The sequence below is a fragment of the Syzygium oleosum genome, unplaced genomic scaffold, assembly GCF_021117445.2.
Source record: "Syzygium oleosum isolate NSW1041296 unplaced genomic scaffold, Sole_v2.1 Sole_v2.22, whole genome shotgun sequence".
Classification (NCBI taxonomy): Eukaryota; Viridiplantae; Streptophyta; class Magnoliopsida; order Myrtales; family Myrtaceae; genus Syzygium; species Syzygium oleosum.
In genome coordinates, this window is record NW_026607506.1 from 1,765,474 (window position 1) to 1,786,432 (window position 20,959).

The 20,959-nt window shown below is 41.2% G+C and overlaps 2 protein-coding genes across 2 annotated transcripts; one reads left to right on the forward strand and one right to left on the reverse strand.

Annotated features, from left to right (window-relative positions):
• The first annotated feature begins 461 nt into the window (after window positions 1-461).
• LOC115668869 (elongation of fatty acids protein 3-like) lies at window positions 462-1,907 on the forward strand. The gene has a single exon (XM_030590234.2). The coding sequence runs from the start codon at window positions 675-677 to the stop codon at window positions 1,611-1,613; it is 939 nt and encodes a 312-aa protein (XP_030446094.1). The 5' UTR covers window positions 462-674; the 3' UTR covers window positions 1,614-1,907.
• Window positions 1,908-5,630: 3,723 nt separating this feature from the next.
• Window positions 5,631-7,682, reverse strand: LOC115668877 (calcium uniporter protein 4, mitochondrial-like). The gene is made up of 2 exons (XM_056321135.1): window positions 7,009-7,682; window positions 5,631-6,491 (listed from the first exon to the last, which is right to left on the reverse strand). The coding sequence occupies exons 1-2, from the start codon at window positions 7,609-7,611 to the stop codon at window positions 6,051-6,053; spliced, it is 1,044 nt and encodes a 347-aa protein (XP_056177110.1). The 5' UTR covers window positions 7,612-7,682; the 3' UTR covers window positions 5,631-6,050.
• Window positions 7,683-20,959: the final 13,277 nt, after the last annotated feature.

Consider the following 20,959-nt stretch of genomic DNA (forward strand, 5'->3'; position numbering starts at 1 on the left):
CTTAATTTTCCGTATTAAGATCCTCGATAGACCAAAACAATTGCACAACATATCGTCCGACTGAGTGACCCAGAACTGATCCATCACGTATCGCGACGTTTTTTATACTTAATCACGATGATGTAGTACGCCCGAGAACCCGTGGAAGCGCCCTTGTTCCCCAATTCTTTTGTCTGTCCTAATCCCCCCCTTTTTTTAAAAAAAAATTAGGAAAAACACATTTGATTCCTTGCCCATCACATATTCAACTGGGCCAATAAGGATTTCTCGAGAATTTTTAAGTCCATGCAATCAAAAAAGAAAACCAAAAAAATAAAAAGAGAAGTGGGAAATGGGATGTGGAATGGAATGTGCATAGGAAAGGAAGACCAGACTGGAGCTGAATCTTCAGTCTTTGACTCACTCTCTCCATCTCCACCGCGTTATAAAGAAGAAGACGAAGTTTCTCTTTCTCTCCCTCTCCTTTATAAACTCCGCTGACCTTCCTCTGTTTCCATCCATCCCCACCTCAAAAGTTACAGCGATTTCTCAACTGCATTTCCATATCCAACACACACCCATCTCTCTTCTCTTCTCTCCTCTCTCTCTCTCTCCCTAGCTTCTCTGCCATTCCAATTCGATCTCTCGCGCGCGCGCGCGCTCTGTGGAGTCTCAGATCCTTGGCAGATGAGAGAATGGGGGTACAGCTGCCAATGTCGCGGGCCCTGAGGTACTACCTGTCCGAGCACCCGTCCATCGTCAACTTCCGGTGGAGCCACCACCTCTGGGGCTCCACCTGGTCCTTCCTCCTCGCCGCCGTCGCCGCCTACGTCGCCGCCGCCTCCGCCCTCCACCTCCTCCTCCTCCTCCTCCTCCCCCGCCCCCGCCGCCGCCCCGTCCCCCTCGGGCCCCTCCCCGCCCTCCACAGCCTCGCCGTCGCCGCCGCCTCCGCCGCCGTCTTCGCCGGCATGCTCCTCTCCGCCTCCGCCGAGATCCGGGACACCCGGTGGCTGTGGCGGCGGTCCCGCACCACCCCCATCCAGTGGCTCTTCTGCTTCCCCCTCGGCACCCGACCCTCGGGGCGCGTCTTCTTCTGGTCCTACGCCTTCTACCTCTCCCGCTTCCTCCACCTCCTCCGCACCTTCCTCACCGTCCTCCGCCGCCGCCGGCTCACCTTCTTCCAGCTCTTCAACCAGTCCATCCTGCTCTGCATGTCCTTCCTCTGGCTCGAGTTCTCGCAGTCCTTCCAGGTCCTCGCCATCCTCTCCACCACCCTGCTCTACGCCGTCGTCTACGGCTACCGGTTCTGGACCGCGATCGGCCTCCCCGGCGCCAGGTTCCCCTTCGTCGCGAACTGCCAGGTGGTGCTGCTGGCCTGCAACCTGATTTGCCATTTCGGGGTCCTCTTCTTGCACTTCTTGAAAGGCGGGTGCAACGGGATCGGAGCCTGGGTGTTCAACTCGGTGTTCAATGGCGCGATCTTGTTCTTGGTGCTGAAGTTCTACGTCAAGGTGCAGCTCAAGTACCGGAAGGTCGGTGCGGTGGCGGAGCAGGAGGACGACGGGTCGACGGCGCCGGCGCAAGCGGGTTCTTCTGGCACGGAGACGAAGATCGCGAGAGAGAAACATCATTGATCGGTTCATGGTCCCTCTCTCTCTCTCTCTCTTGTTGGGATTGTGATTTCATCTTTCCGGCAAATCTGGTAACTGCGTTCGCCTTCTGGGTGTCCTGATTCTTGGTTTTTCGATCAGTTTTGGGTCAGTTCTCGTAGGAATTTGTTTTGTTTCTCCAATTGTTATTTTGTGCAGAACAAACGGGGATTGCCCCCATTCTTTTCCTCCTTTTTTTCTGTATCTTCTTTTGTTCAGAGCGAGGAAGCTGTAAATTAACGACGATTTGACGAGGAATATGCAAATTTCTTAGCCTTCTCTTCTTTTGTCCCATTCTCATTCTTTGAATGTAGTTTAACAAATTGTAATGAGAAAATCTGTAGTCTATTTTAGTCGGTTTGATTTGTGGGGGAGTTTACGTGTCCAAAGGGGAGATTGGACAATATTATGTATGGTCAACAACAGTATAACGTGAAAGCGTTGGACAGTCCTCTGAATTCTAAGCCCCTCTCTGTTTGAATCTCTCTTTTGGCAACTGATGTTCAAAAATTCCTTGGTCGTCATTTCGAAATGATAAGATATGGATAGGTATTCATTAATTAGGAATGAAAGCTAGTAATGTTGTACGTTAATTTCACCGGCCACTCAAACCATGGATTTATTTTTGGAAGCACACCCCCTAAAGCGTCGATTGACACATGTATCCTAAAAAATCTGATCTATTATGGAAAGAAATCACCAACACGAAGAAAAAGGAAAAGAATAGGGACAATGACATAAATAGTTTCTAAAATTTGGCTCAATGTATATTATGGTCCTTGAACTTTTAATTTGTTCAATATGGTTCATAAACTTTTTATACATATTCAATGTAGTCCATAAACTACATGATAATGTTCAATGTTGTCATTCCAATAAATTCAAGATCGTGGACAACATTGAACATTTTTTATATGAACATATACTAAAAGTCTAGGGACCTCATTGAACAAATTAAAATTTCATGAACCATATTAAACAAATTAAAAGTTCAATGACCTCATTACACTTTAGGCCAAAGTTCAGGGACTATTTGTGTCATTTTCTCAAAAGAATATGCAAAGCAATAGTCGAAAACCTAGTGAATATGCGAGCGCCATTCTTCTTCTTCAATCTAGCATTATCTCTTGAGCATGGACGCCGACACAGGGCTACATGTTCTTGAGCAAGGGTGAGCATGGTTCCAAGATAGAACCTGGAACTTGAGAACCTATAGGTTCTAAGTTTCAAGGTATGCAGGTAGGTTCCAATTTCTAAATATTAAGAAACCTGTTTCGACTAGTATATTCCAGATTCTAGGTAGGTGGCACCTAGAACCTAAAACTTTAAACAAATTATTTATTTATTTATTTTGTCTATATCTTCACGTGATCATGTGGTATTTCATGATGTTAGATGATGAGTGTATAATCTAGAACTACTAGTTTGAGCTTTCATTTTATGACTCGTTAATGCTTTATATTCTTTGTATCTCTAGATATAAATTATGATCAGTGGATTGTAACAGCAAGTAGTGATTATTAAAGGTAATGATTCACTTCAATTGTTCAATTAATAATACAAGTGGAACCTATGTAGACCCTGAAACCGATCCTAGAACCTGTAACAAGATAGATTCCAGATTTCAAGGTATATAGGATAGGTTTCACGTTTCAAAAATGAGGAGTTCGTTATCATGAGTAGGTTACAGGTGGAACATGTACAAAACTTGGAACCGCTCACCCCTATTCTTGAGCATGGTCGTACCTACGGTGGAACATCTGACGTGCCTAGTCGTGGAGTTACTCGAGAATGGTTTGAGCTTCAATCGACTAAACACGTTGAACCTGATAAAGGATATTGTAAGGCCAATAATTCCAGCACCTCTCTCGGCCTCAGTGCAAGAGCAAGTGAAGGGCCAAGTAACCGAGCCTCATGGGGTCGCAAATGGAGGTGAAATGTTTCTAGGCCAGCCCGAGGGTAAGCGAAATGAGGTTTATGGACCAACTAGCATGACCCCAACAGATAAGATCTGGCCAAATCGCGCAATTGGTGCAAACGAACATAGCCCCCACCCACCCACTCACCCCCCGGCACGTGCGCGTCTGACGACCACCCATGGGCCTTTCACCCACTAGGACCACTAACCTCGTCGCAACCTTGCCATTTCCTCTTTATTTTTCTCGAAATGTCAAGCGCATTTATCCACCTTGCTCTGCTGAAGATTGGGCCTTTTTGTTGGCTAAGATCAATTGAAGATACGGATCGCCATAGACCAGGCTTAATTATGGCACGGAGATGTAGACGAGCTGTTAAAAGATGTTTTTCACCGAATGCGTGCTTCCGATTGTTTTGGCTTCACCTCTTTGCCAGGTTCTAAAAATGCAACGTGATTTTCCAATGAAAGCCGAGGAGGGTTTATGGTAATTTCCCTTTTTGTTTTTCTCATTGGCATTTGTTTACAGAACTACTACTATTTCTTTTGCTAAATCAACATATAAACTAGACCCGTCAAACGGGTCAGGTCGAGTCGAAAATGGTCCGATCCAAATTAGCCCATTTAAACTGTTTTTCCATATTTATATAATACAAATCTAGTAAGTTATATCCAACCCTATGTCCAACCCTACTCATATTGTTAAAAACTCACATATATAACATAATTAAGGAAAACTCATACCCAAACTGAGATAAGAGCGCAGGGTGAGCGAGTGCGAGATCGAGTGAAGGCAAGAGAGAGTCAAGAGGTAAGTTGGGTATGAGTAAGTTGTAAACCCAGTTTGGGCTTTATTCTTCTAAACTATTGATAACCCATTTACTTGATATAAGTAATCCTTATAACAATTTAACTCATTAAATATGAGTTAATAAATGAATTTATGATTCATTTTGATAAGTCTAGCAATGCAAATAGGGAGGGAAAGGAAACAGAGAGAGCACAGCTGCATAAGGAGATGCAACTGGGTTGTTCCAAAATATGCTGCATTTCCCAAAGAATGTGCTACTACACGCTGTTCTGTCTGTCTACATCCTCAGCTTAATCAACGGGAAGAAATAGGCCCTGTGCTACGCCCTAAGAAAGGAAGCACTTGTTCATAGAACAGCGGCCTAGCTCGGCCCTACTCAGTAACGTTGGATACGTGTTGGACCGAGATGAACTATATCAGAGGCCCACGTACCGACCATGTTGAACTGACCTTTGTGAATTTGATTCGATCTGTCTTTTTCCTCGGGCTACAACAAGTTGTTTCTTGTTTATGTTCTCCCGCAATAAGCACATATTCTGACTGCCCTTTTCTTTTTATCTAGTGCTAAATGATCGTGGACTTTGGCACGGTGGAATTTGGACATATTTACAAAACCCACTTGCTCTCAAATGTGATTCATTGAGGAGAATGTTGATAAGTTGGTTCCACCAACTCTCTTCTATTTCTATTGGAGCAAAAAGAAGAACGTTTCCCCGTTATTAGTTTGTTAGATTTTCTTTGATGCCGGACAGCTAGTTCAGTTGAAGGGCGGGTCAAAAGACGGAAGGCTATAATGATTGATATAATTGTCAAGATCCGGTGAATCACCCACGCGAACACGGGAGCTGCTACTGAGCAAGCGATGCCGCTTTACCTCGGTACCAAAGAGTTTCCAAACCATCGATTTGGTGAACGTAGGACGATAATGGACCATTGCCTCGACTTCCATAGAAAGAATTGAAATTCTTTGAAAGTCTGAACTTAGCTAAAAGTTAGGCCGATACAATTAAGTAAAGATTAAGAGAGTCATCCCCGTCATAAAGGGGCAAATGCCACTTTTAGTTATGAACTCACTCACCTTCTTATTGTTATTCATGTTTTTTTACATAAAGCTCTCTTTAGATGTATCTACTCTATCCAATGATCTGAGCACTTGGTTGTTTATGCTACCAAAAAATTGACTGGTTTAGAGGTTAGAATAATAACATGATAAGTTCAGACGACGTTGCACATACGAGAAACTTCATTGGAGATCGATTGCTAGAAAGAAGGAAAGTGAGCCGAAAACAACAGGGGATCCTTTTTCTTGCCATATCTGTTCGAACAGTCTCTTATGTACAAAAGTGAAGAGAGACATCTCTACGATACAAGAGATCCTGCGGTAGAGTCATGTTCTTCTTCTAAGTTGACCTAATCGTTTGCTCTCTCAAACGCACTGCAGTCAAATTCCCCAGGAAAAATTACTCAGGTTGCACTCGAAAAGTCGTGAAAACTGACGTAAACTCCGTCGATCGTTGGTAATGTTCCCCCTCAAACCTTCAATTAGATGAACTCCAAGAAAAATGGATGAGTTCCCATGCACGACGGCGGCCGAAAAAACTAGTTACTCATGTCTTAACTCTCTCTCCCTTAACAATCATGGCGACCTTATTATTTAGCCACAAATGGTTAGTTCCCTTTTGTCTTTTGTCCCCTCTCACGGTCTTTCCCGCAAGGACTGGGACTCGTCCGGGTAAAAAGCGCAGCGGAGCTCGCGATACCGGCCGGCATCAAAGTTGTGGACCCTCATGAGCTTCTGCTGCTTGGTCTTGAAGCGGCGCTGGAAGTACCCTTCGTAGGACGGCTCCGTGGAGGTCCGGAGGAAGAAGCCGTAGGCGAGGGCGACGTGGAGGTTGGTGAGGAAGAAGCAGATGGGCTCCATGACGTCCCAGGTCAGCTCCCAGAACGTGAGCCGCATGAGCACGAGCGTCTGGGCCACCAGGAAGCCGAGCCCGCAGTACAGCTCGCCCTTCACCTGGGCCCGGGCCTTCTCGTCGATCAGGGCCTTGTGCTTCTCCATCTGCTCCAGCTCCCTCCTCCTCGGGTCGTTGGGCCCGGCCATGGATTGGTAGAGCTGCGACTCCACTGACTTAGCCACCTGCGAATTAGTGAATCGATTGCAACTCATTAGATTAGGTGCAAGAATGGAGATAATCTCAATCTCGGCTTCTTCTCGTCTTGTTAATGAATGTACCAATTAAGGACGAACTCCGGTCGAGTTAAGCCAACTAAGGCGATAGGATATGACGGGCAAGACTCGCCGTGCCCTGGGTCTTACTTCCTTAAATGCATGGGCAAGGATCCAAATTCAAACAAGGAAACTTAGTAAAGGTCATAACTTTGCTGCCCAAATTGGCGCTAATGTATCTCATTGCATAAGCCCAGGATGGCAAAATGATAATCATAATTGCATTAATCTCTTGATCCCTTTTGGCCATTGATGGTAATCGTCTTCATCAAAGTAGACCTTAACTAAAAATTTGTCATTTAGGGGCATTGATCGTTAAGGCCTCTGTCATGGTTGCCTGAACAGGAACACTCCTCTGTTTTCTTCGTTGTTTCATGAAGTTTCGAGTCAATCCATGGAAATGAAAAAAAGGGAATGATGTATATACCTGCTCAGGCCTGAGAAACACGACATTGCCGAGAACGATGACGTTGCCGGACTCGTCCAACGCCTTCGCGAACTCGGCACCTTCTTCCTCGCACCCCCCGCAGGCCTGGTCGCAGATCCCCACGAACTCCTCGTACGAGATCGAGCTCGCGCCGATCCCCCTCAGCTTCGCCCTGATCGTCTCCGCCCGCCACAGCCTCAGCAGCCTCCTCGCGTCCCCCACCGACACCCCGGCGAGCGGGTCCCCTGCCACCGGCGGCGAGAGCCCGCCGAGCCGGAGGCGCTCCCCCCCACCACCGCCGGCGGGGCCGTTGAGGCTCCGGAGCCTCTCGCGGAGCTTGTCCCCGACCGGGAGGGAGAGGAACTCCGGCAGCCTCGCCCCGGCGGCCTGGTTGATCGCGCGCCGCTGGAGGAAGCGACGGAGGAGGCCCTTCTCGGCGGCCGCCGGCGACGCGACGTACTCGCGGTGGAAGGAGGCGGCGGCGGCGGCGGCCGCCGGAGGGGGAGGCACGGCTTGGAGCGAGGGCAGGGCCGCCCCTGCCGCCGGCGACGCCGATCTGGGAGAGTCGAAGAGTCGCTTGGCTAGAGCTTTTCGGAGCGCCATCGGAGCGACCGAGACAGGGGAAGAGACAGGGGAAGAGAGAGAAAGGTGTCCGGCGACAGAGGAATGTTAGTGGGGTTTGGACCTTGCGCAAAGGTTGGGGAAGTAAGGCTTGGTATTTATAGGGGTCCAAAGTCAGAGGAGAATTCATAATTATAAAAAGTAAAAAGAAAGAAATAAATTTATTGAAAGTGCTACAACTTGTTATAAAAGTGCAATTGAGTCCTAAAACTTCTAAAAGGTGCAATCAAGTCCTAAAATTTATGACGAAAGTTTAATCGAGTCCTAAAATTTTCAAAAAGTGTAATTAAGTCCTAAAACTTATCAAGAATGTGCAATTGAGTCCTGAAACTTTTAAAAAGTGCAATCGATGGAAGGGCTTGATTCAATCAATTTGCCAAGTTTTAAGACCCGTTGATTGCACTTTTTAAAAGTTTTAGGACTCAAGTGCAATTTCGCGACAAGTTTTAAGGCTTAATTGCACTTTTAGAAAATTTTAGGACTAAATTGCACTTTCATAATAAGTTCTAGGACTTCTAATGCACTTATCCCTAAAAAGAAAAAAGAAAATAATTTGGCAATTTGGAGTTTGTATGGAATCTTTAAAATTTGAGGAAGGGAATCTCTACGAGAATCTTAGGTCTGAAATTGGGAGATTCTTTGGGTTAATTGCGGCAATGAACGAGAGATTTTTAGGAAACAAGAGTTAAGGTAAATACAACCCTCCTTCGATTTCCTTTATTGCAGTTAGCATCTCGCTTTATTTTTGGTCACTCTTCATTAGAATATGCTTTTGTCACGTGTTCAGAAGAGAAAGGTCAAGATCTAAGAGGTAACGAAATTCAAGCTCATTTATAGTTCATATTGAGAAAGGGTGGCTTCACATTAATAGTCGGGGCGACACGAGAAAGGTTGCTCATATAGCAAAAGAGCAAGTGGCTCGTCGAGGGGCCGGTGTGGTGATTGGAGGATCATAGGGTTTTAGCCGAAATGCTGGACATGCTACCGGTGTTGATCGAGACCGAGTCGCAGGAGTTGGGAGATTACTTATAATTTGCCAAGCAGAAGGACAATGTAGGTGTTTAGTGTAGCTTCTCCGTAGCGGTTACGGTTGTAAAAAAGGGCGTTGCCACTTTTATAGTGTATTTATTCATTCTCAAAATTGAAGCACTTTATAGCAGTTTTTAGGAATTATAAAACGAATCCTACTTTTACCACTAAATTATACTCGCTACAATGCTATTATTGTATATAAATGAAACTTTTGTCGAACAAAAAAAGGTAATCGGACATAATTAAGATAGGATCCAATAAAAAATAATGATGATGAAAATTATAGCATTGGTGTGTTTGTTTTGATTTTGTCTTGTCCAAATCTAAAGAGGTTCTACTAGGGGTGAGCAAAAAGGACCAACGACCCGAAAGTCCAAATCGACTCGAACAGATTTTTAAAAACCTTAATTGAAGTATGAAAATATAAATTATAGAAAATACATTACTTATGCTCGAAACACTTTAGTAAATTCACAAATAAGTTAAAAAGCATAGACATAAAAGAAAAAAGTGATTTTTGAGGTTAAAAAATACAATAACTAATCTATTCTTAATTTCTTTTAGAAGAATTTGGGTCAAGCCGGGACTGGCTAGTTCGATCGGGCACAAAAAATGCTCTGAGAAGCGGCCCGCCCGACCCATGCTCTCCTCTAGGTTCTACAGCTTTAAAAGTTGTGATTTATAACTTCATAACACAAAGTCGCATTGCAGCACGGTCACATTATATCCGAAGCTATTCCAAATAGACACGTTTAAGTCCGATGCCGAAGCGGTCAACATAACTCGTAAACTGGAATCAAGAATGTCCGTATTACACGAGAAAGATATCTACCTAAGAAATATTGGCAGTTCTCTCGATAGGCGACGATTGAAGGGAGATATTTTGAATCGGTTCGTTTCATTACAGACAAAGTGCACGACAAACATTTCTTTTGAAAGAGCATTTCTAGATGGAAAAGGGTGAGCGTATGCAATGATGTTTTCTTGCATAGTTTCGGAATGGCAAGTATGCGAGGCAAGGTCTCCTCTTTCCTTTGAGTCCCGATTTCTTGCGTTGCCCGTCTCGCTTTGCCTTGCTAAACTTGGGAACGAGCCAGTTCACAGTCGTTGCAAGAACAGAGCATCCTTCTTTTTCTCGGCATTAGAAAATCACCGGGTTCACGAAAAATGAATGATTTGAAAATATTTTTTGTTAAAATGATTGCTTGTATCGTTTACAAAAATGAATGGACGACAAATATTTTCTTCGTTCATAAAAATGTTTAAACATAAATTGATGTCGATAACGAAAACATTGCTCATTGACTAACCATCTCAAGCGATATAGGCGATCATTTTTAACAAGATATTTTGTTAAATCACGCATTTTTCGCGAAACAAACGAAACCTCAATGATATGAAATGAGGCTCTTTCCAAGACATTAAACGATTGATCGACAAAAAAAAAAATCATTTGGTGTTTTAAATGTATAAAATTGGATGATGTGTTAGTCCTATGTATTTTGAAAAACATCCCAAAAAGGAAAAGGAAAAAGAAATTCTGTGCATTTATGCGTTTTATGGGCCTATCATCAGAGTAACTCAATGTTCTCTGTACACCAAAGTTAGGGGCATGCTCTCTATTTTGCTTTTCTCAAGTGATAAATTAACTCCAGTGAAGATTAAATCACTGCTTACATCGCACTTCATACAAATTTAGGGCTGAAAACCAAACAAAAAGAAAATAATGGGATGAAATTAAAGCATTCGACACTTAATACGATTAACCCACCTTTGGTAGTGCCATTTGTTTTGGCTTAAAAAGATTCATTTAGTAAAAAAATCACTCAAATGGAAGGGATTAATTTCTTTCTCGCCATAATCTAGGGGACGGGCCTGGATACCGACTATGTGGAGGTCCAAGAAATACCTTGCAAGAACCATGAACATGTTAAGTCCACACCTTGGGCGATGTAGGTGGACCTGACTCAAAGTGGTTTGCACTAGGGGTGTGCAAAAGAACCGGGAACCACCCGGACCGCCCGGAACCGAACCGGAACCGATGGTTCCAAAGGGAATAGATCCAGTTCCCGATTTCAATTTTTCGGAACCTGTGGGTACCAGTCCAGTTCCTGGTTCCAGGTGTGGAATCGCCTACTCGCCCATCTGGACCGGACTGGTAATATAATAATAATATATAATATAATATAATATAATATATTTATTTAAATTTTAAATTTAAAAAAAAAATCATAAATCCCTAAACTAAACCTGACTCGCTTGACGCTCATAGCCTCACACTGAGCCGAGAAAGAACTTCTTTCGCTTTCGCCTCACGCTCACTTTCACTCTCTCACTCTTATTGGTCGATGCTCACCTCACTGTCTCCGACTCTCTGTCTCCGTCTCCGTCCTTATCTGGTGGGACCGATTCCATGAACCCACCCCGGGAACCGGACCGGACCGGCGGTCCGGTTCCCAGGTGGATCCATGGAACCAACGGGCAGTTCCCGGTTCTAATTTTTCGGAACCGGTCCCTAGTGAGCGGTTCCCGGTTCTAGGATGGGAATAGCCTACCCAAACCGGGCTCACCCCTAGTTTGCACTTAGTTTGTGGGGTTCAATCCGGTGACCTTCAATTTCCGAACTGAAAATCTCCTGACGCCCTCAATCAACTGCACCGATTGTGGAGGTTGGGTTACTTAAATCCCTCGATAGAAAACCTACCAATGTCATCCATAATCATATTACTTGTAAACACACAACTTATATTCCGTCCTTAAAAAAATTTCAGCTATTATCAAGTAGTCATTTCTTTCTATTTTCGGAACTTAAGATTAGTAGCACTTGTCTTCATAGTTCGAAGTACTTAAGTTTTCAGTTTTCATCAATCAAGTCTACGTGCATTCCGCATATTGATCCAACTTTTAAAAAACCAGTTTATATATCAAAGGAAGAGGTATTCATTTGCTCAATAAAAAAAATGTTTAATGGATAGAATCTTACCATTGTGTTGTTCAAAACCTACCGAAGGTATTATTATTTCCTGTTTGGTAAGAAAAACTAGTGATATTTTTATTGGGATAATGATACAAATAGTTCATGAACTTTGGCCCAATGTACAATGTGATCCTTGAACTTTTAATTTGTAGTTCCGAAACTTTAGTTCAATGTGCAATGTAGTCCCTGAACTTTTAGTTTGTTCAATATAGTTCATAAACTTTTGGTAGATGTTCAATTTAATTCCTGAACTAGATGAAAATGTTTAGTATTGTCCTTTCATTAATTCAAATTCCGAGACAACATTGAATATATTCACATAGTTCAGGACTAAACTGAACATGTAGTAAAAGTTCATAGACCACATTGAAAAAACTGAAAATTCATGAACCGCATTGCACATTGGCTTACAGTTCAAGGACTATATTGAACAAATTAAAATTGCAGGTACCACATTGCATATTGAGCTAAAATTCAGAAACTATTTGTGTCATTTTTTTTTTATTTTTGTTTGATTTTCAACTATTGTCCAAAAACCCTTTTTTTTCGTGCACGACAACTTTTTTTTTTTTTTTTTCGTTTTCTAAGCTTACACAATTACTTATCCCAAGGTATACGCAAGCCAAAAGGCCCGTCCACGAACGTTGCCGATGTCTTCCACTCCCACACTATACGCAAGCAAAGGCCATGCCTAAGCCGTGGCCCAACAAAGAGCCTCCGCTCACCGTCTCCTTTTTGAAAAAATCATGCGCATAATGCCATGAAAGGGGATGACCAATCGGGCTGGTCCAACTAGAAAATCAAATCGAACCGGTCTCACACGACCCGATCCCGGGCAAGTGTTCACATGGGGACAGGGTAGGTTCCTAGGTAAAAGATTGGGAATCGGCCTTAACAGGTTTGATTCTCAGTTTTATACAATAAATCGTTGGTTAAACCCAAGAATCGCCGCTGCTTGAGAAGGGAGAAAATTATCCAAAAAGTTTTAAAGTTATCATACAAAAGCCAATTCAGTACTAAACTTTTCAATTGTGCTAATTTATTCATAAACATTTGGATGATTTGCCAATTTAGTCCTAAATCTTTTGATAATTTGTCAATTTAATCATAAACATTTTGACGATTTGCTAATGTAGTCATTTCGATCAAATATCTAAATAATAGGTTTGGGACCAAATTGGCCGTCATACAATAAGTTTATAACTTTTTGGACAATTATCCCCTTGAGAAGGTTATGAATTCATGAAAGCCTAAACCACTGCACCATGAGTTGTTCACATTATATGCTTTCCTAAAATAATTGTTACATTACTTAAGGTTAGGCCCGATTACCTAGGTCGACTTTAGAACCGGCCAATTCCCTGTTCCTAGAATCGGAAATCGACCCTAATAGAATAGGCTCAACATTTTTTTGGTCCGGAACCGGTCATCCCTAGCCAAGAATTCCGAGTATATGCTCGGATCATGATAAAATATCCGCATGTCGCGTCATGATCTCAGAGCACGTACGATCGATGATGAAGGAGCCTTTTGATTAACGGGACCATTTCTAAAGCACTCAGGGGTTGTAGGTCGTGGGCTGACGAATAACGAGGTGATTCTTTCGATCGACTAAAACTAAGATGAATGGAATTGTATGCGCACGAATCAGCCTCCACCAGCATCACCATTAGCCGATGTCACCCGGAATGATGGATGCATCGGAGCTGAAAGCAAATTAAAGCGGATTGCACCCAAAAAAGAAGAAGCAGCTAATTGATGCGTCGCGTAAATTGCGAGTGGGAGAGGAGGGATCGGGTGAATCTCCGACCACCATACGAGGCCAATCCAGTGCCGACACCGTCTCGTTTTGTTTGGCAGGGACGCTTCTGATTTGTGGTTTTCCAAGTTTGACATGTCTGATTGCACCAACGAGGAGGAAGGAAAGATGGGTAACACCCTCTGCGGGTGCGTTTTGGTTCGGCTATTGGAAGAAGTCATGGGAAAATGCAAAAAACTTTAGATTAACCAGGTTTATTAAAATGCAAGTAGTATTTGATAAATTATAATTTAAAAATGTATTGGGAAGCAATTTTGATTTAAATGATGTTTGGAAAAATCACAATTTGTAAATGACTTTTGGTATTTAAAAAAAAAAAAAGGGCAACTTCAAAATACGCGAAAGGCCGCGTTGCTGACAAGGCCAGATCTGGCTGCTGACAACCTCGCATGAGGTCGAGCGACCTAGGCGAGGCATTCTAAGATCCCGTGACCTTAGGCTTTGCTAGGGGTCGCGCGAACTAGGCGACCGTTGCCTGGGTTCGCGTGACCCAAGTGGCCGTTGCGGGACCTTGGGCCGTCTCGCCTGGTCGTACAACCTCAAGCGAGATTGCCGACAGTCGGATCTGGCCTCGTGGGCTATGTCGCATGACGTGAGGACATTTCTGCAATCATGAAAGATTAGCGAGAGCAAAGTTGGAAGAAAAAAAACGTATTTGCATTCTGATGCTTAAAGTTCAAAGCACCTTCGAACTTATATTGGACGAAATACAATTGTATCTTTCCAAAACTCTCCTAAAAATTTGCCAAACGGTAGTTGCATTTGGCCAAGGGGCTTTGGCAAAGTAGAACATTTGTAACAAATTTACCATCCGTTAGTTTCCGTTAAATTGGATTAATACCACAAAAAAATCATAAAATGGTACAGACGTAACAAACATAGAGTAAAACCCCAAACTAGTACACCTGACAAGTGCCACACATGTCATCCAACTCAGCAATTTGACAGTAAAATTTAACAGAAACTAACGGAGGGTAAATTTATCAAAAGTGTACCAGTTTAAGGCTTTTTTTGGTCAAAAATTTAGTTTAGGGTAAATTTATCACAATACCAGTTTGGGGTTTTTTGTTATATTAACCCTTATAAAATTGTCATACCACAAGTATACCATAGCATAAACAAATATCATGTCAGAATATCACCATAGGTCATGCATCATGTCGTTTATTTTGAAGTTTTACCTCGAGTATAAATGTAGTGGCCATAAGAAAATGCGCAAGATCTTCCACAATGAAATCTGATAAGCGAGATTTCAAGTAAGCGTTTTAACCAAAACATACTTCTTGCGTCACTACAAATTCGACGAACCCATATATATTGATATTATTATTATTATTATTATTATTATTATTGAATTTAAATTAGGTAGTGTAAGTTTTGAATCCTACAATGGAGCTCCCAATGAAATTTGTTCTTTAGTCTATCTTCTCATTCTTGGTGCAAGTGCAAACAGGGTGCTCCACCTAAGTGAGCTATAGCCTTGTTTTTTGAGATACATATTTTATCTTGTCATGCAAATATTTTCTTGTTAAGATGATATATTACATGATTCCACACACATCTCTCCTTTTCTTAAGAACGAAGTAAAGATTTTTTTTTTCTCATTTTTTATGGCTGGGGCTTTAAACAGAAGGTTCACTCCTGGGTTTAAATCGCTACACTTGCTCAAGACCTAGGCTCACATCACCATTGAAGTTGGATTCAGTCGATTAACACCTAACATGCAACGTCGTCTCGTAAACAAGTGGAAGAAAAACTAAAAAGCGAGCGAGAAAATTCAATACGATCATTGAAACCAAAATTTAAATGCTAAAGATGAAAGCGAGAACCACATTGGACATTTGAACAAATCGTTTTTCTCTGATGTTGGCACAGTGGGCCAATCATTCGCGCACACCCTGCTTGATTTTCAAGGCAAATATTTTAAACCTAACTTAATTAGATATCTCCTTCCAGCCACAAAGTGAAAAAATGGATGATCATCATAGTGTCGGATTTGGGATTCTTAAATCAAAGTGGGTTCTGATTCCTAGCTAGCTGCCTCTACGAGAAAGGAAGGGACTTCGACGTAAGCAAAGCCAAGCCCTACCATTTTCTTTCATTATTATCAGAAATTGGACTGTCACGTTGCTTGAATAAAAGATTTAACATTTTTAATCCGAATTTGCCTTAGCAATAATGTAGCCCCATCACATACTAATTTTTCGTAATTGGTCCGAACGATTCGATATTCGAGCCACCACCCAATTTTTTAATCCCGTCTTGTCGAATTTTTGTGGAATTTTGAGGTGAGAAAAAGGAACCGCCCGGTTCGAACAAGACCGATGGGTTCTGGGTAGTTATCGGGGAAAACCGGTCCGGTTTCCTGTTCCATAAAATTGGAATCAGTGAATTTCGGTCCTGCCCACTGGAACTATTTTTTTTAAAAAAAAATTATTTCTTAAAATTTGTATTAAAAAAAATCCTAATTTATCTCTCATTTCACAAAGAAAGACCGTTCAAGGCTTGAGCGACTACGTTTACTTAACCACATGAGCAAGATGACGAGAACAAATCAAAACACTATAGTAGTTGCTCATACCAACCAAATTTTGCCACAAATTGAAAAAAATCTCTATGAAGCCTAAGTAACTCATCGATTGTAGAAATGTCTTGATTATCGAGAAAATATTCAATTTCGTCTTGAACATTAACGACAAATCAAAAATAGAAAAAAAAAATTAGCATGCCACCCGTTTCATTGGCCTACTCAGGAACCGAGTCGCCCGCGAACCGATCACCCCTAGCAAAATTTACTTATCTCAAACCCAAATAATACAGGCCATCGGACAATAGAAGCTTCTTGACAATAATCCCACCCAAAAAACGGATCATGGATCATCCTGCGATTGCTGAGAATCGATCCGAGAATGAGAATGTTTCGCCAGAGATTCCTGCTCGCGAGGCACAACATCGGACTTTTAAAGCAGGAATTTTCCCCCCAACAATTTGGGGAGGGGATGATGTGGGGGAATCGATTTGGATTGGTGGGTGGAATCCATTGGGGATTGTTAACTCAAGAATCTCTCTTTGGTGGGTGGGGGTGGTGGGAAGTCTACTACCCCCATTTTCTCACGTGCGAGCATACGTGTGCAAGAACCTCCCCGCTCATAAAAATTTTACAAATAATAAACAAAAAAGAAGAAAAAAAAAAAGAAAAAATCAAAATCAGTAATATATATATATATTGGTGGAGGTCCACATTGGAATCACCATGGCATCGAGCGGTTGCGTTCGTGCCTGGCAGATTTTGGACCAGACAGGAATCCAAGAATGGATTGTAGGCTCTAGTGGCGTGCAAGGCCCGGCCAATCTTACTCGTGTGATTAGATTAGTGTCGTCAGTTTCCATTGAGCTTTTTGAATAAGTGAGTCTCGTGCGTTTCGATGGTTAGTCATTTTAACCCCCTTCGATCGACAGGGGGTCTAATCGCGCGATTAATATCACTTGTGAAAGTAGTAGATATAGTGCTTAGTAAAATCTGATCATCGATATGGTGGCCCATGGACTCGTCCAAGCTCAACGCAAGTCGAGTGCCCAGACCCATATTTGGACATACCTTGGCAAGAACCTATTATAGGGCACCACCCAGTTGGGTTCGAGCCGGACCTACATAGCCTGCAAAACAAAATTATTCATTTTTTTTTGTTCGTGGGCGAGGCAAGGGTATATAAGTTTGGGTCAATACAATGACGGGCCATGATCACTTCTAGTGCGCATGGTTAGCTTTGAGTGGGATAGATTCTAGACCTCTAAGAGTCCAATGGAACAACGGTACAAGAGCGCTGACTTCATCGTCAACTTCAGATCTTCGAGTAACGAGTGGCGTTAAGTAGTTATAGATAAAGCGGAGCAGTGTATGAGACCTTTGTGGTGATGTCAAGAAAAGATAGCAATGCTTGTATTCCCCCAAACACTTACTATTTCTTCCAAGAAATAATTGTTTGAGCACCAAAGGCAGTCTTAGAACTATGCTACATTTGCTAGTCTACTAAATGGGTTTGCCAAGTGATATGGTGCTCCATAAGTGATTATTTAAGCTAGCGATCCCGTTTAAGCACCCAACAGAAAGACGACCGCACCACTAAGTAAATAAATCCAAACGGGCAAATATTAGCATGCGGAGCACTACCCATAGTCTCATAATACTTTAGTAATCTAGTTAATCACACAACCGATTAAAAGGTACCATTTGTCCAGTCAGATATCTTAGGTTATCGAGATTATTAAAATTTTATGCTGTTAGAGGACGATATCGGCCGGAAGGAAGGGACAAAAACACAAATTAAAAGTCCATCATGGCTCACGTTAACTTCCCATGGTTGGGGGTCTCTGTCAGTGGAAATTCGCCGTGGCATGCACCATTTCACGGTTTCACTATTGAACGGATGTTATGACGACAGAAAATCAATGAAAAATTGTTTTTTTTTTATCCAAATAGGCCTACCATCTAATAATGATTCATTAAAAAAACATCTCCAATTCCATATTTTTTTGCTTCAAAATCCTCTTTATCCAATGTAGAGGTATATGGTTGGCCAAAACAAGAACTATCGAGGTACGGAAGTTCTGGAGAAACGGCCAAATCGATGAGGCTTTTTTTTTCTTTTTGAAGATCAGTGGGGAAGCAACAAGCTGTAGATCATGCAATACCGAGTAGGGGCGTACACCGGTTCTGATTCAACTCGGAAACTGGATTGAACTGGCCTGGACCGACCGATCCAAAGCCAATTTGATTTCCGGTTCCACAAATCTAGAATCGGTCAGTTTCTCGAGGCTGGAACCATCGATTCCACTCTGGAGCTGGTTTCAAATCAGTTCAACCAGTCCGATTCTCAAGTTGAATCGATTTGAACTGGTTTGAAGCTTCTTTTAGAAAATAAAAAAAAGTACTTTTGTACTCATTGAGAATCAAACCATGGTTTTTAACATGGATAAATAACAACATAACCACTTGACCAACATTTGTTTAAATAGTTTTATATTTTATTTTAACAGTTTGATTTTTTACACAAAATAAAAGGTGGGCCTATTCCCGAACCAAAACCAATTGTTCCAAAATCGATCAGTTCGGTTTCGAGAGCCCCAGGTGGGTTCCTAGTTCTAAGCCGAAAACTGATCACCCCAAATGTCGAACTAGACAATTTGCTGAGAGGGGTTCAACATATTTGAGGACAAAAGGTAATTCCAATGTGTATATTAGGTATGGATATTCAAGGAAAAAAAAAAATACAAGATCATATGCAAAGTTTTTAAGACACAAAAGTACACATTACACGTAGACTCCATTTGTTTCGCGGAAAATGAATGATTCAAAATATTTTCCTAAAAATAATCTCTTATATCACTTACAAAAATATATGAATGAAAAGTATTTTCATCGTACATGAAAATTTTTAGACACAAATTGTTATTAGTAATGAAAATATATTCTATTGATTAATTATTTCAAGCAATATAAGCAATCAATATAGAAAAAATATTTTTTAAATCATTAATTTTTAGCGAAACAAACAAAGCCTTAATTGTAGATTGCCCATAGTTATTTGTCACTTCATTCCCTTTTCTACCGACAAAATTTACGGTTGTTGCCATTATGGCCTATGCTTTTGGTAGATTTGGTTTCTATGTCATTACTATGGTTATAACACAGCCCTATGTGATAATTGCAGGGATGAACTACTTAAAGAGATGGGGAACGCCTAAATAATCTTTTTTTCACCTGTCATTTTAGTTGCCATTCATAATGTTCAAAACTCTAATGATCAAGTGAAATTGACCTCATCATGAATGTTCTTAGTAGATTTATCTTATGAAAGAAGAAAGTTCTTGACGGAACAGTGTAATAAAGATCTTGCTTTGTCGAATATGAATCTACGTAAGCCCACTGAATTATAATTTAATAATTTTATATATATTAGCCACGTCAGCCTCTAAGTCTTTGAAAAAGGTAGCACTTTGGCACAATAAAAGATTGAGTTGATATCACGAAAATCCCAAACTGCTACACTTATAATAAATTTACCCCAAATTAATTTTTGACTATCGAAAATCTCAAATCGATATATTTGTGATAAACATACCCTCCATTAATCTATGCTAAATTGGATTAATATCACGAAAAATCATAAATTAATACACTTATGACAAATTGAGGGTAAAACCTTAAACTAGTACACTCATCAACTATCACGTGTTATCCAACTCGACAATTTGACAGTAAAATTTAACGGAAACTAACGGAGAGTAAATTTGTTACAGGTGTACCAGTTTAGAATTTTTCACGGTCAAAAAATTAGTTTGTGGTAAATTTATCATGGATGTACCAATTTGGGGTTTTTTATGGTATTAACATTTTTATGTATGGTTTCCCATTTCTATTTCTCGAGATGCCGACATCATCTTAGATCCACATTCAGATTTACTTTGGGATGATCCATCTTCCCAAGTTTTTAGTACAGACTAAAGCATGTTAATCAGGATTTCTATGAAAAAAAATTTCTAATACGAAACGGAAACCCAAGAGGGAATGTCTATGGGTGTGTTTGTTTGCGTGTGAGAATTTCCCGTGAATTAATTTTCTGGACTTTCACGTGTTTGGTTTGCTGAAAATGACCAGTAAATAGAAAATCATTTACCGATCAAAGAAATTATACATTCTTAAAATTAGGAAAATGAATTCCCTAACCTGAAATAGCAAAGGCATTTTTAAATAGCACCATTATTTGTACCATCACTTGTGATTAGAATAATGCACGGTGAAAGAGGTGATGATGGTGGTTTTACTTTTGAGTTAAAAAGGGACTACTAAAACATTTTTAATTAAGCAACTGGCTGGTTGTTGGCGAACAAATGTGGGTTGACATAATCATCCATTGAGAGTAAAGCAAGTAATCCTCATAATTAAGGATTAATTAACATTAATCTTCCAAAACTTCTTTATCAGCCCGGTGATTAGAATGTACAGCCAGGTTATTTCCAGGCTTACCTCGGAAAAAACTTCGCCATTAAGTCACAAGCTCTTCACCTATAATTAAATGCCGTCGTGGAGATAGCCCAATAAATTTATTAACAAGTGAAAGCTAAAAAATCCACTAATGCTCACTTATTATACATAGAGCATCTCATTAATGGCTAATGCTATGTTGGCTGACACTGAAGCGAAAACGGCAGGCAATTGGGCATAGAATATCAGTTGTATTGCCATCAATCTTGATATGTATAGTCACAGTCTTTATAAATTATTTTTTGGATTTTTTTTAAATATAATTAAAGTTGACAGATGTCCCAAGTTGATGTGGGTTAATCGGGCATTCCCTTCGTTTTTAATAAATAAAATGAACAACCTACTTAATATGACAAAAGAGAAATTTGCAAGAATGGATGGCAGCAAATAATGCGTTATCTTAGTATACATTAAGTGTGTGATTTTGTAAGATGATTACCTTAAACTATTAGATGAA

Excerpts from the sequence above, each read along its gene's own strand:
- LOC115668869 (XM_030590234.2), top strand. The coding sequence starts at position 675 with ATGGGGGTACAGCTGCCAATGTCGCGGGCCCTGAGGTACTACCTGTCC.
- LOC115668877 (XM_056321135.1), bottom strand. The coding sequence starts at position 7,611 with ATGGCGCTCCGAAAAGCTCTAGCCAAGCGACTCTTCGACTCTCCCAGA. Across the intron at positions 6,492-7,008 it reads TGTTTCTCAGGCCTGAGCAG|GTGGCTAAGTCAGTGGAGTC; the intron begins GTATATACATCA and ends ACTAATTCGCAG.